The sequence below is a fragment of the Oryctolagus cuniculus genome, chromosome 3 (assembly GCF_051225735.1).
Source record: "Oryctolagus cuniculus isolate XC-2025 breed Fujian yellow rabbit chromosome 3, ASM5122573v1, whole genome shotgun sequence".
Taxonomy (NCBI): Eukaryota; Metazoa; Chordata; class Mammalia; order Lagomorpha; family Leporidae; genus Oryctolagus; species Oryctolagus cuniculus.
In genome coordinates, this window is record NC_142869.1 from 70,822,156 (window position 1) to 70,845,128 (window position 22,973).

The 22,973-nt window shown below is 45.3% G+C and overlaps 1 protein-coding gene across 2 annotated transcripts in view; it reads right to left on the reverse strand.

Moving 5' to 3' along the window:
- The window catches only part of MYO3B (myosin IIIB), a 474,261-nt gene that overhangs the window by 413,624 nt on the left and 37,664 nt on the right, over nt 1–22,973 (reverse strand). For both annotated transcript variants that reach the window (XM_070070709.2, XM_089328195.1), the window contains exon 7: nt 5,500–5,645. In XM_070070709.2, the coding sequence (XP_069926810.2) occupies nt 5,500–5,645 (146 nt within the window). The remainder of the gene's footprint in view (nt 1–5,499; nt 5,646–22,973) is intronic.

Below are 22,973 nucleotides of genomic sequence, written 5' to 3' on the forward strand. Positions count from 1 at the left end.
AGTGGGTTGTGTTCCAAAGCACTTTTGGAAATTGGCAGTTTAGAATTTGGAAAACTCTTGCTTTTCCACAAGTCTAAAAGTTCTAGAGGGAGTTGAAGTCCTCAGACTAGCCTATAACACTTTATTTACCACAGAAAAATCTAATAATGCATCCAGAGTAGAGAACCTCAGCTATTATCGCCTCTTCCTAAACAACCATTTAAAATAGCATTTCCATGAGAAATGCATTCCAATTCAAGGTGCCAGAAACTGTTTTCCATTTCCCCCAGAGCCAAGAAGGAGCTTTTCCTCTGACAAAATAAGAAGACAAAAGCGGAGATATTGGCTGTACCAGAAATAGCCCTGACCCTGCGGATGCAGGTTTTCAAGGAGGGTGTGATGGATCCAAAACATGGGGCACCAATATTGCTAACATCGAGGACCTTTCTACTCTGCCATTCTCTTGTTCAAACATTTGTCTTCAGTGTTCCAAATTATGAATCAAAAAGCAATTGCTTGAAAGGGAGGTTGGAGAAAGGAGGGATTTCTGGGTTTGGAGTCATCAATCAATGAGCCAAAGACATCCTATGTTCACATATGATGACATTTTTGGTTTCTGTTCTTCAGTTCTTTGACTGACACAGTCATTAACACTAATAAAATTCTGTCAGGTTGACAATGTCAGTTTAAAATTAGGAGCAGGGGGGAAGAATGCTGGGTTGTAAGCTTCTCAAAGGCCAGGACGCCATCCTGTTCGTGTTGATATAGTCCCATCCCGTTGGTGCTCAGCACATAATTCACCAACCAATAATTTAAGAAAGGACTTTGACTTTTCAATGCAGCAGCACAATGCATGGTTTTGGAGTCAGGCATCTCAAATTTAAATCAATTATTTTTCCCTAGATGCATGCTTAGGGCAAGCTGCATAACCTCCTTGGACTTCCAGCTTTCTCATCTGGAAACAAGTGTGCTGACAGAGTACCCATTTCTCAGAGTCACTGTGGGGATTAAATGTATTAATGGCTGCAAAAAACACAATGGCAGTTGATAGATCTCAACTCTATTTTACATTTACTTATTTTAAAGGAAGAGAGAAATCTAAGCTCGTATTATTTTTTCCATCATGATTTAGTTAGTTCTGTGTTTTGTCCTCAGATTAGTTTCTTGTAGGATCTCTTAAACATGAAAGTAGGTTGGTATCATGAATTGAATTGTGAGTCCCAAAAGATATGTATACTCAGGAGCCAGCACTGCAGCATAGCAGTAAAGCTACCACCTGCAGTGCTGGCATCCCATATGGGCACTGGTTCAAGTCCCAGCTACTCTACTTCTGATCCAGTTCTCTGCTATGGCCTGGGATAGCAGTGGAAGATGGCCCAAGTCCTTGGGCCCCTGCCTGCACGTGGGACACCCAGAAGAAGTTCCTGGCTCCTGCCTTCAGATCGGCTCAGCTACGGCCATTGTTGCCATTTGGGAGTGAACCAGTAGATGGAAGACCTCTCTCTCTCTTTGCCTCTTCCTCTCTGTATCTCTGCCTTTCAAATAAAATAAATAAATCTTAAAAAAAAAATAGAAGATACGTATACTCAGAATCTGAGAATGTGACCTCATTTGGAATAAGGGCCTTTGCCAATGTAATTAAGGCAAGGATCTGGAGTTGAACTCATCCTGGATTTGGATGGGCCCTAAATCCAATGTCTGAGGCAGAAAAGACTGGAAGCAGAGGGAAGAAAGCCCAGTGAAAGTGGAGCCAGACAATGGAGCCACATTGCCACAAACCAAGGACACCAGAGCCTACCAGGAGAGGGCAGAGGTGAGGAAGGCGGCTTCCCTAGAGAACCTGAGGGGAGCATGGTCCTGTTAATCCATTGATTTTGAACTTCTGTCCTCAAGAACTGTGAGAAAATGAATTTCAGTTGTTTTAAGTCACCAAGTTCATGGTAATTTGTGGTGTCAGCCCTAGAAAATTAATACGGGTGGCTACTGACGACTTTGGAATAACCTAGATTTAGTGAGGGCAACAAGCCACAAACTCAATCTGTGATGATCACGAGTTCTTTTCTTCAATTGTGTACCGCAGGGAAAGCTCTCTTTAGGAAGAGCTAATCATCCGCTTTTAGGGACTGGAACGCTCAGGCCAGTCTGTCCCATCCATTTCCAGCCAAGGACACTTCTGCTGGCAATCTTGAAAATTCCCAGCACTCTCACAAGGAATCAAGCGGAAGTATTCACTGCATGATGAGACACCAGACAGGTTGGCTGCAACCTGGCCCCAGATACATGGGCAGGCCACACAGCTCTCAGTGTTTGTCCGGTAAACACACCCACACTGGTTCTCTCTGACTTCTTGAGAGAGGTCAAAGGGGTCACTAAGCGAAGACTCTAAGCCAGGGGAAAACACCCCCTTGCCAAGAAACTGACATAATTATTTATTTCTCCTAACTATTGGTTCTTGCAATTACTGCATTTGTGAAACAGATCCCCTTGTAAGGGAAAAAAAAATGCACGTAAGATCCTTCTAAGTCTTTGGTATTTTAAAGGAGTCCTCAGGAAAGAGTAGCGAGGGCGTCAAATCCACTGATGTTCAGAGAAATGGTCTCTGTTCTCTTCCTCTAACTCCTGGAGGAAGACAGCAGAGACAGAGCAGCGACACTCAGAGAGGGGTGACTTTTCTGGAGCAAAGGCATTAGACAAGATGACACAGGCTGACAGGTTCAGCAAACAGCGGACGCTCTGCCAATCAGCAGATAATTTCTCTGTGTTTGCAACGTAGGAAAGGTTTTGAGTCACACAGTGTTTAGAAGACAGGTCACGATTTCTTTGAGTGACCTGTCTTCCAACGTGAAGGTCAAGAGAAAGAAGGCAGAAACGGGAAGAGCCGGGAGATCTGTGTACCGGCCAATCAACCACATCCGGGCAGGTCTCGCTTGCCGTTCTCTGACAGTGCCCAGGGAACTGGGTGACTCCAGCTTTGTGACATCTGAGGCCCTCGCCTCCTAGGTGACCAGCTCTGCATTAACTCCTAAGTCCTCTGCAAGTCCTGAAAGTCGCTTCTTCAGGGGCTCAGTCGAGGCTGCCTGTCCTTCCCTTAGGATTTCCATAAAGCACACACACACACACACACACACCCCTCGTACAAAAGAGCAGCAGGGAAGAGTCAAGTGAGGAAGGCCCGAGGAGGAAGCATACGCAGTAGCTGGGATCCCGGAGCACCCTGAACCGGACTTCCTTGTTTAATGGAAGAGAATTCTAGAACACCTAAAATACTCAGTGTAAATAGAAAGGAAAAAAAAAAAATTCTAAAGCCAAACAGCTTCAAAAGGTTTGAATTTCTTTTTTAAATCACTATTTTCCATTCACTTTTCTCCTTAGGAAGGCAGGGTGGAGAAAAAGAGAGAAAGTAAACCCCATGAAACACACAGGCAAATACCTGGGGTGCCTTTTAAATATATGTAAATGCTGAATTTCTCCATTCCTCATCTAAGAGCTCTTCTGAGAGGATACATTTTTAGCATAATTATAGTATACACATGCACACACGGTCAATCCACAGCCCCTCTAAGAGAACTCTGCAATTCTAACTGATGGAGTAATTTTTAAATAAATTACTTGGTCAAACTAAAACCAACATGCTTTCCCTGGCTTTAGGAAGAAAAGTGCTATACAGTATATGTGAATGTGCTTGTGAAACCTCTACCCTTTGTGTCCAGGAATGTGGAGCCTGCCTGCTAAGGCTGTGACAATGGGAAGTGGGGAGCACACACGATCTCTCCGGGAATCTGCCCAGTGGCTCCGGCTGACATCCCTAGTACCCACCACCTGACCCAACACTTGCATAGGAAGCAGAGCCAGGCAAGGAACAGGTCACACTTGGAGGGGAGAAATAAAGCTATGAAAGATAGGATAAGGATCATTTTCTCCCAACTGCCCTGGTTGTGGGATTCACTCTGTCCCGAGGCAGGCAATGAAGGCTAAGTTATTTGTGCCCGGAAGAGGCAAGTGGAGTGGGAGTAGGGAGATGATCAGAGATCAGACGCTTGGCTGAGCACACACGCAGGCTCAGTACAGTCATTGAAGATGAAAGGTCTATTTAAACACACACACACACACACACACACACACACTGCTTCCTGGCTGTCTCACATTTACTACCTTGCAAAATTTTGGACTGGTTGCTCTGTGCACAGCCACATAATAAAAAAAAGAAAAATATATATGTATCTCCTACCAAATCTGCATCCATCTTACAAATGAGGAGCTACACCTTAAGCCTAGTATTTGGGAAGTTATGTTGCCACAGTAAATAACTGGTGAGGAAATAAACCATGTGTTTAAAAAAAAAAATCAAAGTGCACAAATCAATCCAGACACCATCTCTCAGTTCCTGGCATAATACTGTACACAACTTGGCGCCTGCAATCTTCCGTCCTTTGGCATACTCACCAGACAATTAATTGAAAAGGCCAGGAGCTTCATCTGCTCCTCTAATCACCATGATCTGTTCTGGTGTGTGGAGCAGGCAAAAAGACTAACCCAGGCTCGAGTGGGAGTCGTTTTATTTTGGAATAGTGGGTGGTGGCTGTTCACATCTGGATTAGGTAGAAAAAACGATAACATTATGATGATGAACGCAGAGAGCCTCATCTGCATATAAATAGACCTAATCAGAAATGCAAATTGCAATCAGCAGAAATGTTTAAAGGCTGTGGTGGCTGTGTGATTGTGCAGATAAGGAAGGGGCAACACTTGTATTGTTAACCAGTTCCCTGGCTCCCAGCCTGCCAGAGCCTCCCCTTGAAAGAGACGCTCAGAGGTATAAATTATCCCGCAATCAGAGCCTAGCCAGGCCGGAGCCCCCATAGCTTCGTTTTCTGAAATAAGAGCTTTAAAACTGGCCGTACAGAGCCCGATTCCATTGAGAGACAACCAAACCTCTCCTAGGATCCATAATGAATACATACAATAGAAAATATGCTTGCAATTAACTACATTCTAAACACCCTCTTTCAGCACAATTTCCTATTGAGATAGAAATTAAGGGATGGAGGAGAAGATTTATGACTGATGTAGTATTTTTCTGATAGATTTCAGCATAGTCTGAATGAATACGGTAATATGATACACATTTTCTTCACTCCCTAATTTTCCCAAATTCTAGAAAAAGAACATAATTACAACGAAAAAGCCAGTATTTAGATGTATTACTTAACCCAAAATTGCAGTTGTAATCTTCTTGTGCAAAGCTCCCCCCCCCCCCCGCCCAGAATACACATCCCAGAAAAATCAGAGTTCTGAAAATATCAATTATTACAAAATGGTTCTAGTATGTCTTGGTCTATGTTATCTTTCAGGAAATCCTCTCCCCCAGCCCCTTCCTCTTGTGTTTTTCCAAAAAGAAATACATTTTACATTCAGGCTTTCTCACATTTGAAGAGAAATTGCTTACAACTGTTTATTATCCCTCTAACTAGACAGCTCCACACAGAACTAGTGAGCCAAGAGCGCCATCTTGTGTCCTACCTTGGAATCTTAAACAGTGTTTTCACAGGATGCATGTCGAAGAGGGGAGGGTCTCCGTCACCCAGTTCAATGGCTGTGATCCCCAAGGACCAGACGTCACAGCGCGCGTCATAGGAGGAATCATACTGCTGCTCACAAGCAATGACCTATCAGACAAAAGCAGAACAAACACATCAATCCCACGCCACCTCAGATGCCCTATAGAGGCCCTTGGCTGGTGCTAGCCCCTTCTCAGTTCCTTGGTTACTCCAATACTGAATTCCAGGAATAACAGTAGGTGTGCATTCTAGGCCTTATTGGTGTGTGACTAATTTGCCATCTCATACGTTCATTAACTTTTTAAAAAAGATTTATTTATTTATTTGAAAGGCAGAGTTAGAGAGAAGCAGAGGCAGAGGCACAGGGAAGGGGGGAAGAGGGGATATTCCATCCACTGGTTCACTCTCCAGATGGTCACAGTGGCTAGAGCTGTGCCAATCCTAAGCCAGGAGCTTCTTCCGGGACTCCCACGTAGGTGCAGGGGCTCAAACACTTGGGTCATCTTCTACTGCTTTCCCAGGCCACGGCAGAGAACTGGATGGGAAGTGGAGCAGAGGAAACTCGAACTGGAGCCTATATGGTATTCCGGCACTGCAGGCAGTGGGATTACCCACTATGCCACAGCACCGGCCCCCTACTCATTAACTTCTAAAAATATGTCAGTTCCATGCAAAAAAAAAAAAAAAAAAAATCAGGCACAAAACCTTCTAAGACTCAAGCACAAATCAAGAGGAAGTGTGGGGTGAACAGTACCCTGACCCCCCCACCACCACCACCACCATCCTTTAAGGAAAGATTTTTCTGCTTTCTTCACCTCATTACCAGCTCCTAGATTCAGCAACAAGAAATGACTGCACTCGAAGATGCTTGTCGCCTGCACACAACCACCAGGAATGTGACCAACTGAACAGAAAGACGCTGGGAGCCTGCTAAGAATGACATCAAGTAGGAACTATCTACCTGTCCCGCTTCCAGCACTCCCTTTGAGAACATCTGCCCCTCCTCAAAGCCCCACACCTGGTGAGCAATATGGCAGCAGCTGACACTGCCGAGATGGCCTGACTGGGTAGGAGACCAGCAGAATGAGGAAATGGCCCTGGGCCAAGCTACGGGGGCTCCGGCCTGGCTAGGCTCTGATTGCGGGATAATTTATACCTCTGAGCGTCTCTTTCAAGGGGAGGCTCTGGCAGGCTGGGAGCCAGGGAACTGGTTAACAATACAAGTGTTGTCCCTTCCGTATCTGCACAATGTGTGGGCCTGACACATTTTTAGAAGTTAATGAGTAGGGGGCCTGTGCTGTGGCGTAGTGGGTAAAGCCGCCACCTGCAGTACTGGCATCTCATATGGGCGCCGGTTCGAGTCCCATCTGCTTCACTTCCAATCCAGCTCTCTGCCATGGCCTGGGAAAGCAGCAGAAGATGATTCAAGTCCCTACTGGAGTAGGGGGCGTAAGAAATCTGATTCTACCAACTTTCTTAGTCAGGTGAGGCAACCCTCCACTCAGACTATGGAGTGGTGACTATCACGGGGGGAGGGGAGAGAGCAGGGGTGGACCTGGAGGTGGGGTGACCAGGAGCCCACTGGACTAGCAACCTGCCTCCCAGGACGACACATGGCCGAGGGCAGACGGGCAACTTCAAAGTCTGGTGATGAAGCAGTGCCGGTGGCAAACACAGGGGAACCAGAAGGATGGTGCCACCCTTGCAGGCTCTCACAGTGCCTTTGACTTTTACTCTGAATGAGATGGAATGACTGACTGTGGTGAGCAGAGGAGCGACAGAGCTGGCTTACATTTTTACAGGATCATCCTGGCTGCTGTGCTGAGGATAAAAAGTTGCAAAACAGTGGGAGACACAAAACCTGTTAAAACTGCTATGGCAGGAATCCAGATGCAATCTAGTGAGATGCTGAAAAACGAACAGATTCTGCATGTACTTTTGAAGGCAGAGGCAACCGGACGCATGGAATGGGCCTTGTAACAAAGAGGAGGTAAGGACAACTCCGAGGTTTCTGATCTAAGCAACGGCCGAAATAGAATTAGCATTTACTGAGATGGGGAAGACGAAAAGGGTAGCCAACTTGGGTTGAAAAACTGGAGCTCCATTTAGAATATATGAAGGCTCAAATAAGTGGGACACTTTCACATGGAGACTGATCTTAGCCTGGTAGGACTCCTGTTGGACTTCAGACCTAGAGAATTCTGAGGTAAGTACAATGGTCTGAACATGTCCCCCAACACACTTACATTATGGAAACTTAAGCTACAAGGCCACAGTGTTGGGAGCTGGGGCCTTCTGGGAGGTGCCTGGGTCATGAGGGCTCTGCCCTGAGAGTAGAATGATGTCACTATTAAGAAGGCTTCCCCAGCTAGTTCACTGCTCAAATGGCCCCAAGGCCAGGGCTGGGCCAGGACGAAGCCAGGAGCTTCATCCTGGTCTCCCATGTGAGTGCCAGAGTGCCAAGTACTTGACCCATCTTCTGATGCTTTCCCGGGAACATTAGCAGGGAGCTGGATCTAAAGTGGAGTGGCTGGGACTTGAACCAGTACCCATATGGGATGTTGGTGTCACAGGCAGTGGCTTAACCCACTGCACCACAATACCCTACACTATTTTTAAAGGTCTCTAGGGAAGAGTATTTCAATAGCTTGCAGAAATGACATTGTCAAAAATGTGGGACAAACATAATTTAGACCTATTAATCAGCAAATAGTTCATCATTTTCATTCACAATGCTGTGAAGGGCACTGCAAAGGACAGAGAACTAAGACGCCATCCTTCACCAACAGGAGCTATGGCCAACTGAAAAGTAAAGTGAGCCCAAAATAATTAAATGAGAAACCGAGACAACTGCAAATGTCCTGAGTCAATGAATACCAATGTATGCAAGAAAAGATATGGGCTCCAAATGATTCGAGTGGTAGAGGTAGGCCACTGCTGGCTAAGCAAGACGACAGAAAGAATCTTAAGACCCACTTGATACAACTTTTGGAGATAAATTCAACACATCAAGTCACCTTGGATGAGACATAGAGGCAACCCAAAGACAGGTCCAAATTTGGGAAAATAGATTCTAACATGTCTCAAGGGTTGTCATAAAATATTCAAAATATTTATCTGGTTTCAACTCTTTATGGGCAGACACTATCTTCAGTTCAATCTGATGAATAGAAAAGCAACTCTTGGCCAAATTGCTCTCTTCTCAAAACTCAGTTGATCATGTAATAAATTGTAGACATGGAAATTGAACTTGGCTTAGCCAAAGTCACACAGCTGGTAATTGTCAGGGCCAGAATTTGAACCCAGGTAGACAGGACAAGTAAACAAGCCATGGCCCTATAAATGATACGTACAATAAAGGTTATATTTGGTTAAAATTAGCAGCTTCTGCACTAAGACTAAATAACCAGGGTTTTTGAGGTCTTGTCATGTAAACTCCATCTTCACAGGTGGCCCCTCTTTCGGGATTGCTCTTACCAGGAGTAAGTATCCCTCCTGCACATGGGCTACACATGTGATGGGATTTAAAGAAGTGCTCCCAACTGGAGGACAGCACTTCCTGGAAGTGGATTTCCTATCAAACACCAAAGTCTGCAACTAATTCCTTAGGATAGAAAGTACTATCATTCTTCTTGTCTCTAGATAAAGTACAACTGAGTTAAGGATGCTTGGACAGTACAATAGTCCTTGGTTCCCTTGCCCCCAAGATAAAACAACCTCACAAAGAATTTGCTGAATCAGTCGTTCTAATGATCCACTAAGAAAGAACAGCAGCAATGGCAAGCAAGTACACTACCTTGCTATCAGGGACTCCTGGTTCTGTAAGTCATGTTAAAGGGGTTGATATGGTATTAACACAAGCTCAGGCCCCTAAATACCCTCAATTTGTCATACTCCTTTACTTCACTTCTACTGCCCCAAGTCATCCCTCAGTTTCAGAACCCCTGCCAATTCCAAAATCCAAGGATGCTCAGATCTCTTGTATAAAATAGGGGCATAGTATTTGCAAACAACCTATGCATACCTCCCATATGCTTTAAATCACCTCTAAATTACTTATAATAACTAATACAAAATAAATGCTATATCAGTAATTGTTATCCTGTATTGTTTAGGGAATGACAAGAAAAGGTATGTATGTGTTCAACACACACACGTTCTTCTTTTGATCCATGGTTGGTTGAGTCTGTGGATGCAGAACCTGGGTATGGAGGGCTGGCCACACTCCCCTTTACTGTGAGCTTCTGCTTCCATCATTGGAAGGTGCATGCTGCTGGTGACACTGGGATGGGGACGATGGACTATGTGGGAGACAGAGCTCAACAGAAGGCTTGCAGGGCTTGGACTGTGATTTAGAAATGGAAGGTTGGTGACTTCATATGGAAGAAAGACTGATGTTGGGTGACCAGAATGATGGTGCCATTTACAAAATTAGGGGAGCCAGGAGGAGAAATTAATTTGCTCAACAACAACTTCAAATGGAGTGTGAGCGGCTGGTATTGTGGCACAGTAGGTAAAGTTGCCACCTGTCAATCTGGCATCCCATATGGGCACCGGTTTGACATCCAGCTGATCCAGCTCTCTGCTAATGGCCTGAGAAAGCACCCACGTGGGAGACCAGGATGAAGCTCCAGGCTCCTGGCTTCAGCCTAGAGCTGTTCTGGCCATTAGGGCAATTTGGAGAATGAACCAATGGAAGGAAGATCACTTTCTCTGTCTCTCTCTTTCCAGAAAAAAAATCTTAAAAAAAAAAAAAAAAAAAAAAGTCTGAGCAGCAGCCCTAACCAGGTATCAACAAATCACTCGTGCATCAAGATCTATCATGATCTATAAAATGACAAGGTTGCAATGAATTGTCTCTACCATCCCTTCCAGTTCTAATATCCTATGATTTAATGATTTCCAAATAAGTGCTCTCAAGGCAGTATCTCAAACCGAGAGGCTAGTATCGCCATCCAAATGATGTAGAATGAGCAGTAGATTATTTTAAGGATATGAACAGAATGGCTGGAACCTTGAGGAGATGTTATTGCCGATATTTTGTAGAAGGTCTTAAGGTCTATGAAAAGATGCCAATTGCTGTGATAATGTCTCCATTAAGGAAGATGAGCTTCAGCAACAGAGCAACTGTTTGGATGCTGGTTAATGGAGTGTGTCCAGGTTCCTACCTTGAAATGCAAACTTATGCCTTCTCTGGTCCACTTAGACTACACTGATTCTTATTTTAAGGAGAGGAAAAACACTAATGCCAGGATTACTAGCAATATCTATGCGCCAGCAGCCTTAGTGGCCAATTCCAATAGCCATTTTATCCAGAGGTGAGTTCAAGCCTCTGACATACTGGTCATTACCACCTTTGCTGCTGAAACCCTTTCTTTCAAGAAGAGACTGAGTAAAAGAAACACATTTTTACTAGTGGTTTAGCTCGAGTTTGGAGCAAAGTTTTGCAGTCAGCTTTCTCTGATGGTTGGAGAAGTTTCTTTTCTGTCTTCTTCAAGTGAACAAGTTCTACAGCCAGGAACACCACAGCCAGGAGCACCCACCTCCTCTCTCCCACAGGCGCTCTGGGGTGGACAACTTGATAACACAGCTGCTTTGACACATGCCATCTTCTGGTCTGTCCTTGGGCATGGTCAGCAGAGTTCTGTTGAAGATGGTTGGCCCTTTCCTCAGCCGCCAGCTGGGGATTGGCAGAGGGCAAAACAACTGTGGGTAGCTCTTGAGTCATGCAGAGATCTGCACCTGTGGCTGATGGAAAATTCTAGAGCTGAACATCTTTGGTTTGCCACCTCTTCACTGGGTGATTTTGGGAAATGATCTAATCTCCCTGAACCTTTTCTTCTCATGGGTCTCATCTCCAGTACTGCTTCTGAAAATGCTGCTTATTCAGTTTCTTTTATGACACCAAAATGTCGGTAGTAGGTATCATTGGCTCGTTGACATATGGCCAATATTTATTGTACTTACTTCTTTAAGATCTTCTGCATTTTCTAAGATATTTATAGCAAGCATGAATTCTTTCTGTAATAAAAAAAGCAAATTTGGGGGAGTTTGACTGGAAAATATAAAAGATATTGAAAAATTTGCCTTAACTTTCAAGAGTGTTTCCTTCTTCTGGGATATTCGTTGACTGCTGTGTTTCTTTATCAATAGGTTGGCAGGTTAAACATTGTGTCCTGGTTATAAAACCAGACTCCCAAGAGATTAATACAAGAAGAAGGACATGCCCTTCCCAACTATATCATTTCTACTACAAGCAGGAAATTGGGGTAGCACCGTCACTTTCTCAGGCCACCATGACCCATGAAACCCCCATGATTACTATTCACCCACTGCAATCTAGGCCAAGAGTAGGGCTTACTGATGAGTCTCTTGAGATAGGGCAAGAGCTCCCCTCTGCCTCCTGCACAAAGACTTAGGCGACAAGAACTCAGAGAACAGCCTATCCTCATTTCAAGGTCTTTATTATCTGAAAAGCACATCTGTATTAGACTGGATGTAAAAGCGATAAAAATAGTCAACATATGAGCTCCTCAACTCAGATATTAGCTTAAACCATTTATCAAATTATAGATCAAAGAGCTGCTAGGCTAAAATCTCTCTCAATAATGTTATTTTAGCAAATGCTTTCAAGCAAATATAGTATGTCTTGTTTTCATAAAAAATAACTTCAAACTTTTTTAAAAAAAGGTGATTTTACAGTACTTAATTTTTCCACTGATATTTTGAGATGTCATTAAAAATGCAATTAGGTTTGCCTTCTGTTCTGATTTCTCACCTTACTAGAATCAATTGTGCAATTCAAAATTATAACCAAAGGTCGAGATTAAAATTTCACTCCACACACAGGCAAATGCTGTTATCTCAGGAGCTAAATTCAGCTAAATAAGAGGCAAGGCAAATAGACCTAAAGCTATTAATCCTTGGCTGACCTTGAGCCCTAAAGTGCAGGCAACAGACTGGCAAATAAGACAGGCTGCAAGGGAGGCAGGCAAACAGGATTCTGGATGTGGCTTACACAGTGCATGCAGCATAATCGGTGTTACTGATTGTAAAGATTTCTAAAATAGAACTTCTTCTCTGAAACTGGGAATTGCAGTTATAAATACTCCAGGGGCAAATATTTTTTCAACAGTTTTATACACAAACTGCTTAAAGTGTTTCAAGCTGAGATACTGAGTAAACAAATGAAATCTCTCCCTTTGGATGAAAAATAACTCTAAGGGTGGATGTAGTTGGGATTTGAGGGGGTTTTTTGCAAAAAAAAAATATGGAACAGATAAATTGGAGTTGATGTTTTCTTTAATTTTCTAGTTACTTCATTTTAGTTGAAGGCAAATAAATAGAGACAGAAAGATTGATCTTCCATCTGCTGGTTCACTGCCGTGTCTTATAACAGCCAGGGCTGGGCCAGGCCAAGGCCAGGAGTTTAGAACTCAGTCCAGGTCTCCCACATGAGTATCAGGGACCCAAGTACTTGAGTAATTACCTTCTGCTTTTATTAAAAGGAAGTTGGATGAGAAGGCAAGCCAGAACTCAAACTCTGATATGGGATGTGGAAGTCCCAAGCACTGTCTTTACAGATGTGCCAAAGGCCCATCCCCAGATGGATTATTTTTTTTATTTTGGTTTGGTTTTGGTTTCTTCTTTCAAATTCAAACTAAGGTAAATCTATTTTGTACCATGAGAAGTTGTTAGAAATAATTTAAATTGTATTGTCCTCAGGAACTCTAGAAAGATCTTTAACTAGAATGTGATATTCTACACATCTTTTCTCAGGATTATAATACTCAGCTTCAGCTTTAAAGAAAAAAAAAGGTTCAAGTTAAAAAACACACAGAGCACACTTACATGACACCAACTTCCAACCACAGCTAGGGGAAAGCAGAGGGAGCCCTGTTCTGGGTTTGAAACCAGCAAATTCCATGGTTCCCCACATCTCCTGGGAATTCCCATAATATGGAGAATGCTGGCCACGGCCAGAGACTCCACACTCAGTAAACCACAGCCACAGGAGCTGCCACACCACGAGCACACAGCTAAGCGTTCCGCAGATGGACTGCCCATCCCTCACCGCCTTGTGCCCTCACTCCCTGCTCCCTGCCACCCCTGTCCTCTGCCAGTTACACCCCAATTCCCCCCCCACCCCCGGCACCAGAGACCAGTTTAGGATGGAATGAGGAGAGGCTCCACACTTCAGCTCATTTCACAGCTTCTCAGCTCAGCTGGCAGCAGCCCAAGTGAGGAATCGGGCTCTGAAAGGTTAAGAAACTTGCCCAAGGTCACACAGCTAACAGGCAATAGAACTGAAGCGTTAGCTCACAGTAAGAAACCAGTGAGACAAAACAAACAACCACCGCTTTACAAAAACTTCTCTTCCACCATACAGCTGAAAAACGGCAGGGAAGTGAACCCAACAGAATATCCGTATGCTGCTACGTAGGCACACGTCATCATTTGCAAGCAGTCTTTGGTGTCTGTTCTCACCGTGCCAATCAGGATGCCCTTGGGAATGTCATATGTTCCAATCAGAGTAGTTCTGCTTCACTTTCTAAAATCAGAAAAGGTGTGGAGCATCTTGGGACACGATAGAGCACAATAAACACAGGGCTCCCCACCTCACCTACTTCAGCCCACCTGGGGTTTCTGTGGGGTCCCCTTCCTACTGCTGACTGCCGCTCCCCTTGCTTTGTCCCGATAGCTCAGCGGCCATCAGGCCAGGGAACAAATGAACCCGTCCTGGGTGAGAATCCTGCCCTGAGCCGAGGCTCTGGACTCTGGACAGGGTAGCAGAGGCACTGATGGAAGCGCAGCCGCCAGGGAAGCTGGGGCTCAGAGCTCAGAAGAGCTGGTGTGACACCCCTAGAGCAGTCTGGCCCGCTGTGGGACAGGATTGGCCTTTCCTAGTGGGTGGATGAGGAAGGGGACACAGCAGACGCCTGGTCCCTTCTCACTTCCCCAAAGAAGAGAGAGAGAGGCCAGCCTGGAACAGAGCGGGTGCTCAGGGAGGCTGTTCCATTTGGCAGTTCTTGCTTAGCCAGAAGTGGGGGAACGGGAGGGCTCTGCTCTGGACCACACATGCTCCTGCACACCTGGGACCTGCCGCCTAAAACAGGGCCTATACTTAGACCCCCAGGAGGAGGGTGATGACACGTCACTGCTGCCTCCTCGCCGACACGTAACAAGTGACTTAACTTGCCCACAGAGCTCCTGTTGAGAGGGAACACAGGTGCTGCACCCTGCCATTCCAGTCCTGCCCCAGGCCTTCCCTCACCAGATCCCGGGCCCCTGGGTGCCACCTGCAGGCCTTAGAAGGCAGGGCCACTATACAGATATGGGCAGTGGCCGCCCCAGGACAGGAAGCGGGGAATCTCTTAGAGGTTGGCATAAGGAGGGAAACAGGGAGCACCAAAAAGCTACAGGACCTCAGAGATCAATGTTTTAGGGAAGGCCCAGGGACAGAACCACCCAGTGATAGAAAGTTCTGAAGCTCTCACTGAAATTTCTTAAACACCCAAAGCCTGCATTCCTCACACTGTGACTGGCAGACAGGTACCAAGAATCCCCAGTCCTTTCAAAGACAGCCAAGGAAAAATGAAGGCTAATAGCCACGCCGCCAGCAGCAGCTCACCCTTCCCCGGAGCTCAGTGCAACCCCACCCTCATCACCCATGAAGCCCTGAGCCGTGGAGCATAGAGATCCAAAGAGGCTTCCCCTCCCCCTATATGCAAACACTCTGAAATAGAGGGGGCCTTGCGGGGAGAGAATGTGCCAGGGATGGGGAACAGCCCACCTGCAGGCTATGGAAGGCCCTTGAAATCATCGGGTGTGGCCCTGTCAAGGCAGTGGCTGGTAGGACCCAAAATTCAGTAAATCTATAGTAGGCTGATTCTTAAGCTGATAACCTTGTACAGTCCACGAATGATGTTCTATGCCCAAATGGCCATTGGCAGAAAGAAGGTTCCCCAACTTGGCAGAGATAGGGGTGGGGCAGTAGTGCCACCTTTCTTTTAAAGGACTTACTGTGCTAGGTACAGCCCCAAATGCTTTCAGTACCTTATGCGTCTTTTGAGGCAGATTTGTTTTCCCCCGCCCCCTCCATTCTACCTTTTTAAACTTCTTCCCATTTCTTAGGCAGAAATATGCAGTAACTTGCCTAGGGTTAAGTAGTGAAATGGGTAAGCAGGTATCTACAATTTGCTTCCAGATTTGACTCCAAAATGTGTGCTCTGCGCTTTGTTCACCTAGACTGCAGCCATATTAAGATAACTGAACCACGACTATTTTAAAAAATGACTGACAGAGCCAAGACTAAAATTCAAAGCTCCTGAATTCAATGCTTTTCCAGAATCTGCTACCTTGCACATTAACTACACGGGCTTCCAACATTAGGCTGAAATATTACATTTTCCTCAACATCCTACTGTCAAAGTTATCAGTACTGAAATGAAGCCATTCTATTTTTTAGAAATTTATTTATTTGAAAAGCAGAGTGAGAGAGAGAGAGAGAATAACAGAGGGAGAGAGATCTTCCATCCCTGGGGTTCACTCCCCAAATGGCCACAGTGACCAGGGCAGGGCCAGGCTGAAGTCAGGAGCCCAGAACTCCATCCAGTTCTCCCATGTGGGTATCAGGGGCCCAAACTCTTGGGCCATCTGCTGCTACCTTCCCAGGTACATTAGCAGGAAGCTGGATTGGAAACAGAGCAGCCTGGACTCAAACTAGTTCTCCAACATGTGATGCTGGTATCTCAAGTGGCAGCTTAATCTGCTGTGCCAGAATACTGGCCTCTGTACCAAAATGAAGTCACTTTTGTCTAATCCTCATCAGATAAAGCTTGAAGGCCATGAAGAAGGCACACTGCCTACAACAAAAAAAATTCCTATAGTGTCGCTCCCCCTCTTCATGGAGGAACGACACAGGACCCTGCGCTGTTCTTTCATCTGCTCGGCCCTCCCCGGGTTTGCTGCCGGTTCTTCCCGGGTTGGCTACTGTCCCTTCCACCTCCGTGGAAGGGCGGTTCCCCCTGCCACATTCCCCACTTCCGCAGGGGAGCGGCACACCGCCGGCCGGCTCTCTCGGGGGCTGCACAGGTGTTCCCCTTAGATGTTCCTGGTGCATGCCGTCTCTCTCCTCCTTTATAGTCCTCCTCCGCCAATCCTAACTCAGCTGCCCACATGCCGAGTACGCTGCTCTCCTCCAATCAGGAGCAAGTCCTACAGTTTATTGGCTGAACTGGAGGCAGCTGTGTAGAAGCTGTTTACTCCTCTCCCAGCGCCATATTGTGGGAGAGCAGATGCATAGAATAAGTCTTAATTCCAGTAACTTAGTCTAGTCCGAGTTGCTCCCCACACTATAGGAACTTTTTTCCAAGTTGCAGCTTGTTCCATGATGTGCACGAGGCCAGCTCCCCACTTGCACAAAACCTTGCCTGACACCTTGTCTCCACTGATGAACTGACATCACCTCCTGTGTCAAGGCCCTGGGACAGGTACTTCCTCTCCATTCTCGCCATCCTTGTAGGATGGGTCTATTATCTACTGTTGCACATGCATTCCCCTGTCACAGGCCCCTGCTAGTCCAGAACAAACTCTTCATTTACAGAATCAGTCACTCATTTTAGGTTGACACTAGGAAAGATAATTATCTAAAATAATTTTTAAAATAAAAAAATCCATATGGTAGATTGGTGATCACAATTTGTTGTGCTATAGTGGCTTAGAGTGGAGATATTGGAACCAAATATTTGTGCTCAAATTCTGGTAACATCACCTAATAACTTGTCCAAAGACAAAAAAAAAAATGGTCCTATGGCTTATTTACTTTGGACGAGTAATAGCACTGACTTTATGGGGTCGTTGCAAGAATTATAAATGAGTTAATATGTATAAGCACTTAGTATCTGGTACACAGTAAGCACTCAATAAATGCTAACTCTTATTTGGGAACAAAACCCATTAGCTAGAGCTTCGGGAACAAAATGGTAATAATGACAATAATAATATTTCAGCGCTGTAGTGTTTTAATGGCTCTCTCAACCCTTCTATGCAAAATACCTCATTTGTCATCGCTAGTCCTGGCAGTGCCAACGGAAATAGCATTACCCTATCATTTAGCTAGGAACAGCATAATTAATGAAGGCAAGAGTGGCTGCAAAAAGCCTGAGCTCTTCCTGCATTGGTGTAAGCTGGTTGTTATAGCAACCGTCCCCTGTCACCAACCCTCTGCCAGGCAGAGAGAGACCCAATTTTGGAGCCGTCACAGCACATCTGTTTCTCTGCTCAGCTGATTAGCTCTTGTTTGCAACAACGAGCAGATGGAAGTATAAAGGAAGAAATTTTTCTAAAAAGAAGCAAATGTTTATTTTATCCATAGGTCTGTTTTCTAATACGGAAACAGATCTTTAGCTGTTTTAGGAAGACGCTATGTATACATGGATCCTTAATATATGGGCTGCTTCTCGCACTGGGGCAATGACAAAGTATAGTTGGGCCGTCAGCTGTAGGTGATAACTCCTTCGTGTGCATCTTTTAAAAAGATGCATCTATCTCCTACTCCAATTTTGGAGTATCCTTCCGCCACTTCTGTGTGTCTTTGCTGTATGAACTGTCAGCTGGCACACATTCTCCTTGCCAGCCCCGTCTATGAGCACGCTACAAAATGAGCCTGAGTATTCTCTTCTGCCTTAATTTCTTCACTCCCACACTCAGAAAACCTAAACAGCTCTAATACTTACTAGGGATGTCAATTTGAGGAGCATACCTCATGTGCTTCTTTAAGTCTCACTTTCTCCAGTGGTAAAATGGGGGAAAGTAATATCTACTATTGAGAGATGTTATTGAGAATGAAACAAAATAATGTGTCTTAAAAGTTCCTGTCAAGGAACCCGCACGGTGGCGCAACAGGTAAAGCCACCGCCTGCAGTGCTGGGATCCCATATGGGCACCAATTCAACTCTTGGTTTCTCCACTTCCAATCCTTCTCCCTGCTAAGGTGCCTGGGAAAGCTGTAAAAGATGGTCCAAGGGCTTGGGCCACACACCTACGTGGGAGACCCAGAAGAAGCTTCTGGCTCCTGGCTTCAGCTCAGCTCAGCTCAGCTCTGGCTGTCACGGCCACTCTCCCTGCCTCTGCCTCTCTGTAATTTTGCCCTTTTTTAAATATTTATTTTATTTATTTGAAAGACAGAGTTACAGAGAAGGTAGAGACAGAGAGAGAGGTCTTCCATCTGCTGGTTCACTCCCCAGATGGCCGCAACAGCTGGAGCCAGGAGCCAGGAGCCTCCTCCGGGTTGCCCACATGGGTGCAGGGGTCCAAGCACTTGGGCCATCTTCTACTGCTTTCCCAGGCCATAGCAGAGAGCTGGATCAGAAGAGGAGCAGCCAGTACTAGAACTGGCACCCAGATGGGATGTCGGCACTTCAGGCCAGGAGTTTAACCCGCTGCGCCACAGCACTGGCCCCAATTCTGCCTTTCAAATAAATAAATCCTTTTTTTTTAAGTACTTGTCACAGTGCCTGTGTATTAGTCTGTCCCCAATAAATAAAAATTTCCAGGGAGGTCATTTGTGGTTAAGTCACTGCCTGGACGCCTGCATCTTATGTGGGAGTGCCTGGGTTTGAGTCTCAGCTTCACTCTCCATTCCAGCTTGCTAACGTGCACCCTTGAGCAGGTGATGGCTCAAGTACGTGGGTCCTTGCCACGCATGTGGAAGATCCAAATGGAGTTCCAGGCTCCCTGCTGTTGGAGGCATTTGTGGAGTGAACCAGCAGATAAGAAAGCACTTGTACACACACACACACACACGCACGCACACTTTCTAATAAATAAGTAAAAAACCTTATAAAAACAAAGTTTCCTTCCCACTAGAGACTTACTCAGCAAGCACAATATTCAACATATCTGACACCAGTTGGCATGTGACACTGGCCATGGGAGGGGTGCTCAGCTGGAGCTGGCTCTGACAGCTCCCCACCTGCCAGACAGACCTTGTCCCACAGGGTTCCTGGGTCATTAGGTCAGAGGTGACCCAGGGAAAGAGACGGGAGCCTCTGGTGGCTGAGGAGCACACACGGAGCTCTGGATGGCAGCCCTGGAACATTCACAGATGTCTTCAATTAAGAATAACAGCCACTTACAGATGTCTTCAACAAAAATAACAGTGACAACTTTGGTTACTTTTCTTAGGTTTCAGCCATTTATAAACATTCAGTTTAATTTTCCCCTATCGGTGATGGTAGGACAGGTAAATTAAGAATTAGCTATTTCCAACCCCTTGCCATCACCATTAATTAACATAAATTAAGCTTATATTTCTTTTTTACTACAGACTAGGCTATTACCTGGCATGTGTTTGATGTGAATACTGGCTTAGCAATATTAATAGTAACACTGGGCATAGGTTGTGCTGGAAATTCCTTAGTTCAGCGAGTCACAAAAAATGGATTCCAATCACCATTACCCACCTGCCCACTTTGTCTATGGACACTTGGTCTGGCAAAGCTTTGAATGACTCATCTACAACATCATCAGTGTAATTAGGCCTAACTGGCATCCTCACAGGCAGGTGTGACTTTTTAAAAATATTGTATCTAAAATTTTATGCAAACATGGTACACTGGTTTTATAAGAAACTGGCTGTCAAGAGACAGTGAAGGAAAAAGTAAGCATGGCTAATAGAAAGATGGTTGGTTGGTTGGTTGGTTAGTTTTCAATGAGCCTAAAATAGAAGTTAAAATCATGGGCCAAAAGGTTGAGGGAAGTGACTCTGGCCTGTCCAAACATCTCAGAAGATAATGACAGGAAAATGCTTTGCCAGAAAGTAGGTAGACAGAACCAACCCTCAAGGTGCTGGTGTCCCACACTGGAAAGCATTTGGTATGCTTGGGACATCCAGAAAGAGGCATAGAGCAAGCTGTGTGCACGTGCATACATATGCAAGTAGGTGTGTGCGAAGTGAACTCCAAGCTAGCACCTGAAACGTGCAGCCGTGTAGGCACCAAATGGCTGATTACCTTAGAAACGTGAGTGATCTACTAGGAGAGAAGGATGTTAAATATTTGGGAGATGCTATGGGTTGAATTAGATCCTCAAAAAAAAAAAAAAAAAAAAGAGAGAGAGAGAGAGAGACGGAGAGAGAGAGAGAAAGAGTTGTCGAAGTCTTTACTCTCAGGACCTCAGAATGTGAACTGATTTGGAAACAGGGTCGCTGCTGCAGTTGAGATGAGGTCATGCTGGAGGAGGGTGGGCCCCTAAGCCACAGTTACTGGTAGCCTTATAAAATGGCCCTAGGAGGACAGAGACTCACAGGGAGACGACCACAGGTTGCAGAGGGAGGAGCAGAAGGCTGCAGCTGCCAGCAGAGAACACCATGGCTGGCCAGAAAACCCCCAGCAGCCAGAGAGGGATGAGGAAGGGAGCTCCCCAGAAGGCTCAGAGAAACCAGGACACCGCTGACAGCTTGGTTGCAGATATCTCAGCTCCACGACGCTAGGATCATGCATTTCTTTTGTTTTCATTCTCCCAGGTAGAATTGTTCCTGTGCAGTTGACCTAGGAAATGACTAGAGGGATGAACAAAGCTTCAACCTCAGGACAGGAGGAGGAGACACTTGACCTTCTTGACTGGTAGCAAGAGCAGCTCCATGGGAGGAAAGAGAAGCTTATGTTCGATTGTACTGTAGGCCCTTGGACCAGTGGCCTTAAAGTGCTGGATACTACCGCCCCACAGACATTCACAGGAAATGCTGTCATACCTGCCCCCAAGTTAGTCCCTGAGCAATGAAGCTGTGCAGCTTGCAGTGGTCAGAACCAGGGAGATTTATAAAAACTGGGGTTTTGTTGACTTTATTGTGGTGCTCAACCAACCAACTCTGGAACCACTGCTCATATGAGCAATGTAATCACCTGTTTAAATTAGTCTGATCATGGCAGTCTGATAAATACACAGTTTCTATGTTGAGTTTTTTTTTTCTTCACTCTGAATACCGTCTCTTAAATTTCTGTGGTCAGCATGTTACTGATACATTTAATTCACAAAAAATGCTAAAAAATTATACTGACCTTGACATTCAGATTAAATCTTTTACTATATGAATTTATTTCTCCAGGAGCATTGCTTTGATGTACTGCCACACTAAGCTCACCCAGAAGAATTTTTCTTCTCCAATATTTCTGAGTTGATGCTATCCCAGTATTCCTCAACATCAGTAGTATCCAAGTGAGGCAGTGAAAGGGAACAAGTAGAAAGTGTTGATAAAATGCAGTCAGTCCTTGCTGCAGATTTGTGCTGCCCCAGTGAACTGTGCATCTTGACTGCTTGTCAACATTAGATTGTGCTATGGTCACATTCCATTAGCTACCTGGTTTGTAGTATAGCCTATTTGAATTAGTACTACAGTTCCTCAAGCCTGCGAAGTAAAAATGGGAAAAGAGTAGTTTGGTTCAATTTCTCAAAAATAAAATAGGATCAAGGATCTTTCAGCTGTATTTAAAAATAAAGGCACAGGCCGGCGCCTCAGCTCACTAGGCTAATCCTCCGCCTGCGGTGCAGGCACCCCGGGTTCTAGTCCAGGTTGGGGCACCGGATTCTGTCCCGGTTGCTCCTCTTCCAGTCCAGCTCTCTGCTGTGGCCCGGGAATGCAGTGGAGGATGGCCCAAGTGCTCAGATCCCTGCACCCACATGGGAGACCAGGAGGAAGCACCTGGCTCCTGGCTTCGGATCACTGTAGTGCGCCGGCTGTAATGTCCATTTGGGGGGTGAACCAACAGAAGGAAGACCTTTCTCTCTGTCTCTCTCTCTAACTCTGCCTGTCAAAAAAATAAATAAATAAAAATAAAAGCACAGATCATCTGTAGTGGTTTTACTCCACTGGCAATGGTATTGTACACATTGCTGTTGGATTTAATCTAAATATCACCTATTCACACAAACAGAAATAAAAGCATACAGAAACAAATACACTTTGCAGGCCATCATATGAAGACAATGTAACTCAAACCACTGCTAATTATATGTATTTTCAAGGATTGCTCTTACCCCAAAACATTACCCACAACGGAGAATATGTGTGTTGAACTGAACTAACAAATGCAAGGAGGACGATGGAGCAAAAAGAGACGTGGTTAGGAAAAGTAATTCTCCATTCGGAAAATAAACATGAGGATGTACAGCCCTGAGTCCTGGAAGGTGTGGCCCTGGGCACAGAGCACACAGCACAGGAGCACACATCCTGAGAGAATCCTGCAAGGGCAATCAGGCACTTGCTCCTGAAAGGAGCTCTCCAGGTCTCCACAGGTAACTGCCTACTCCTCAGTCCATCTACTGCAGCAGGCAGGATGTCACACTGGCTGCTCCCACCGAGAAAGGAACCACGTCCAGCCAATCCGGGCAAGAGCAGCTCAACACAGACCACCACACTGCCCCCTAGAGAAACAT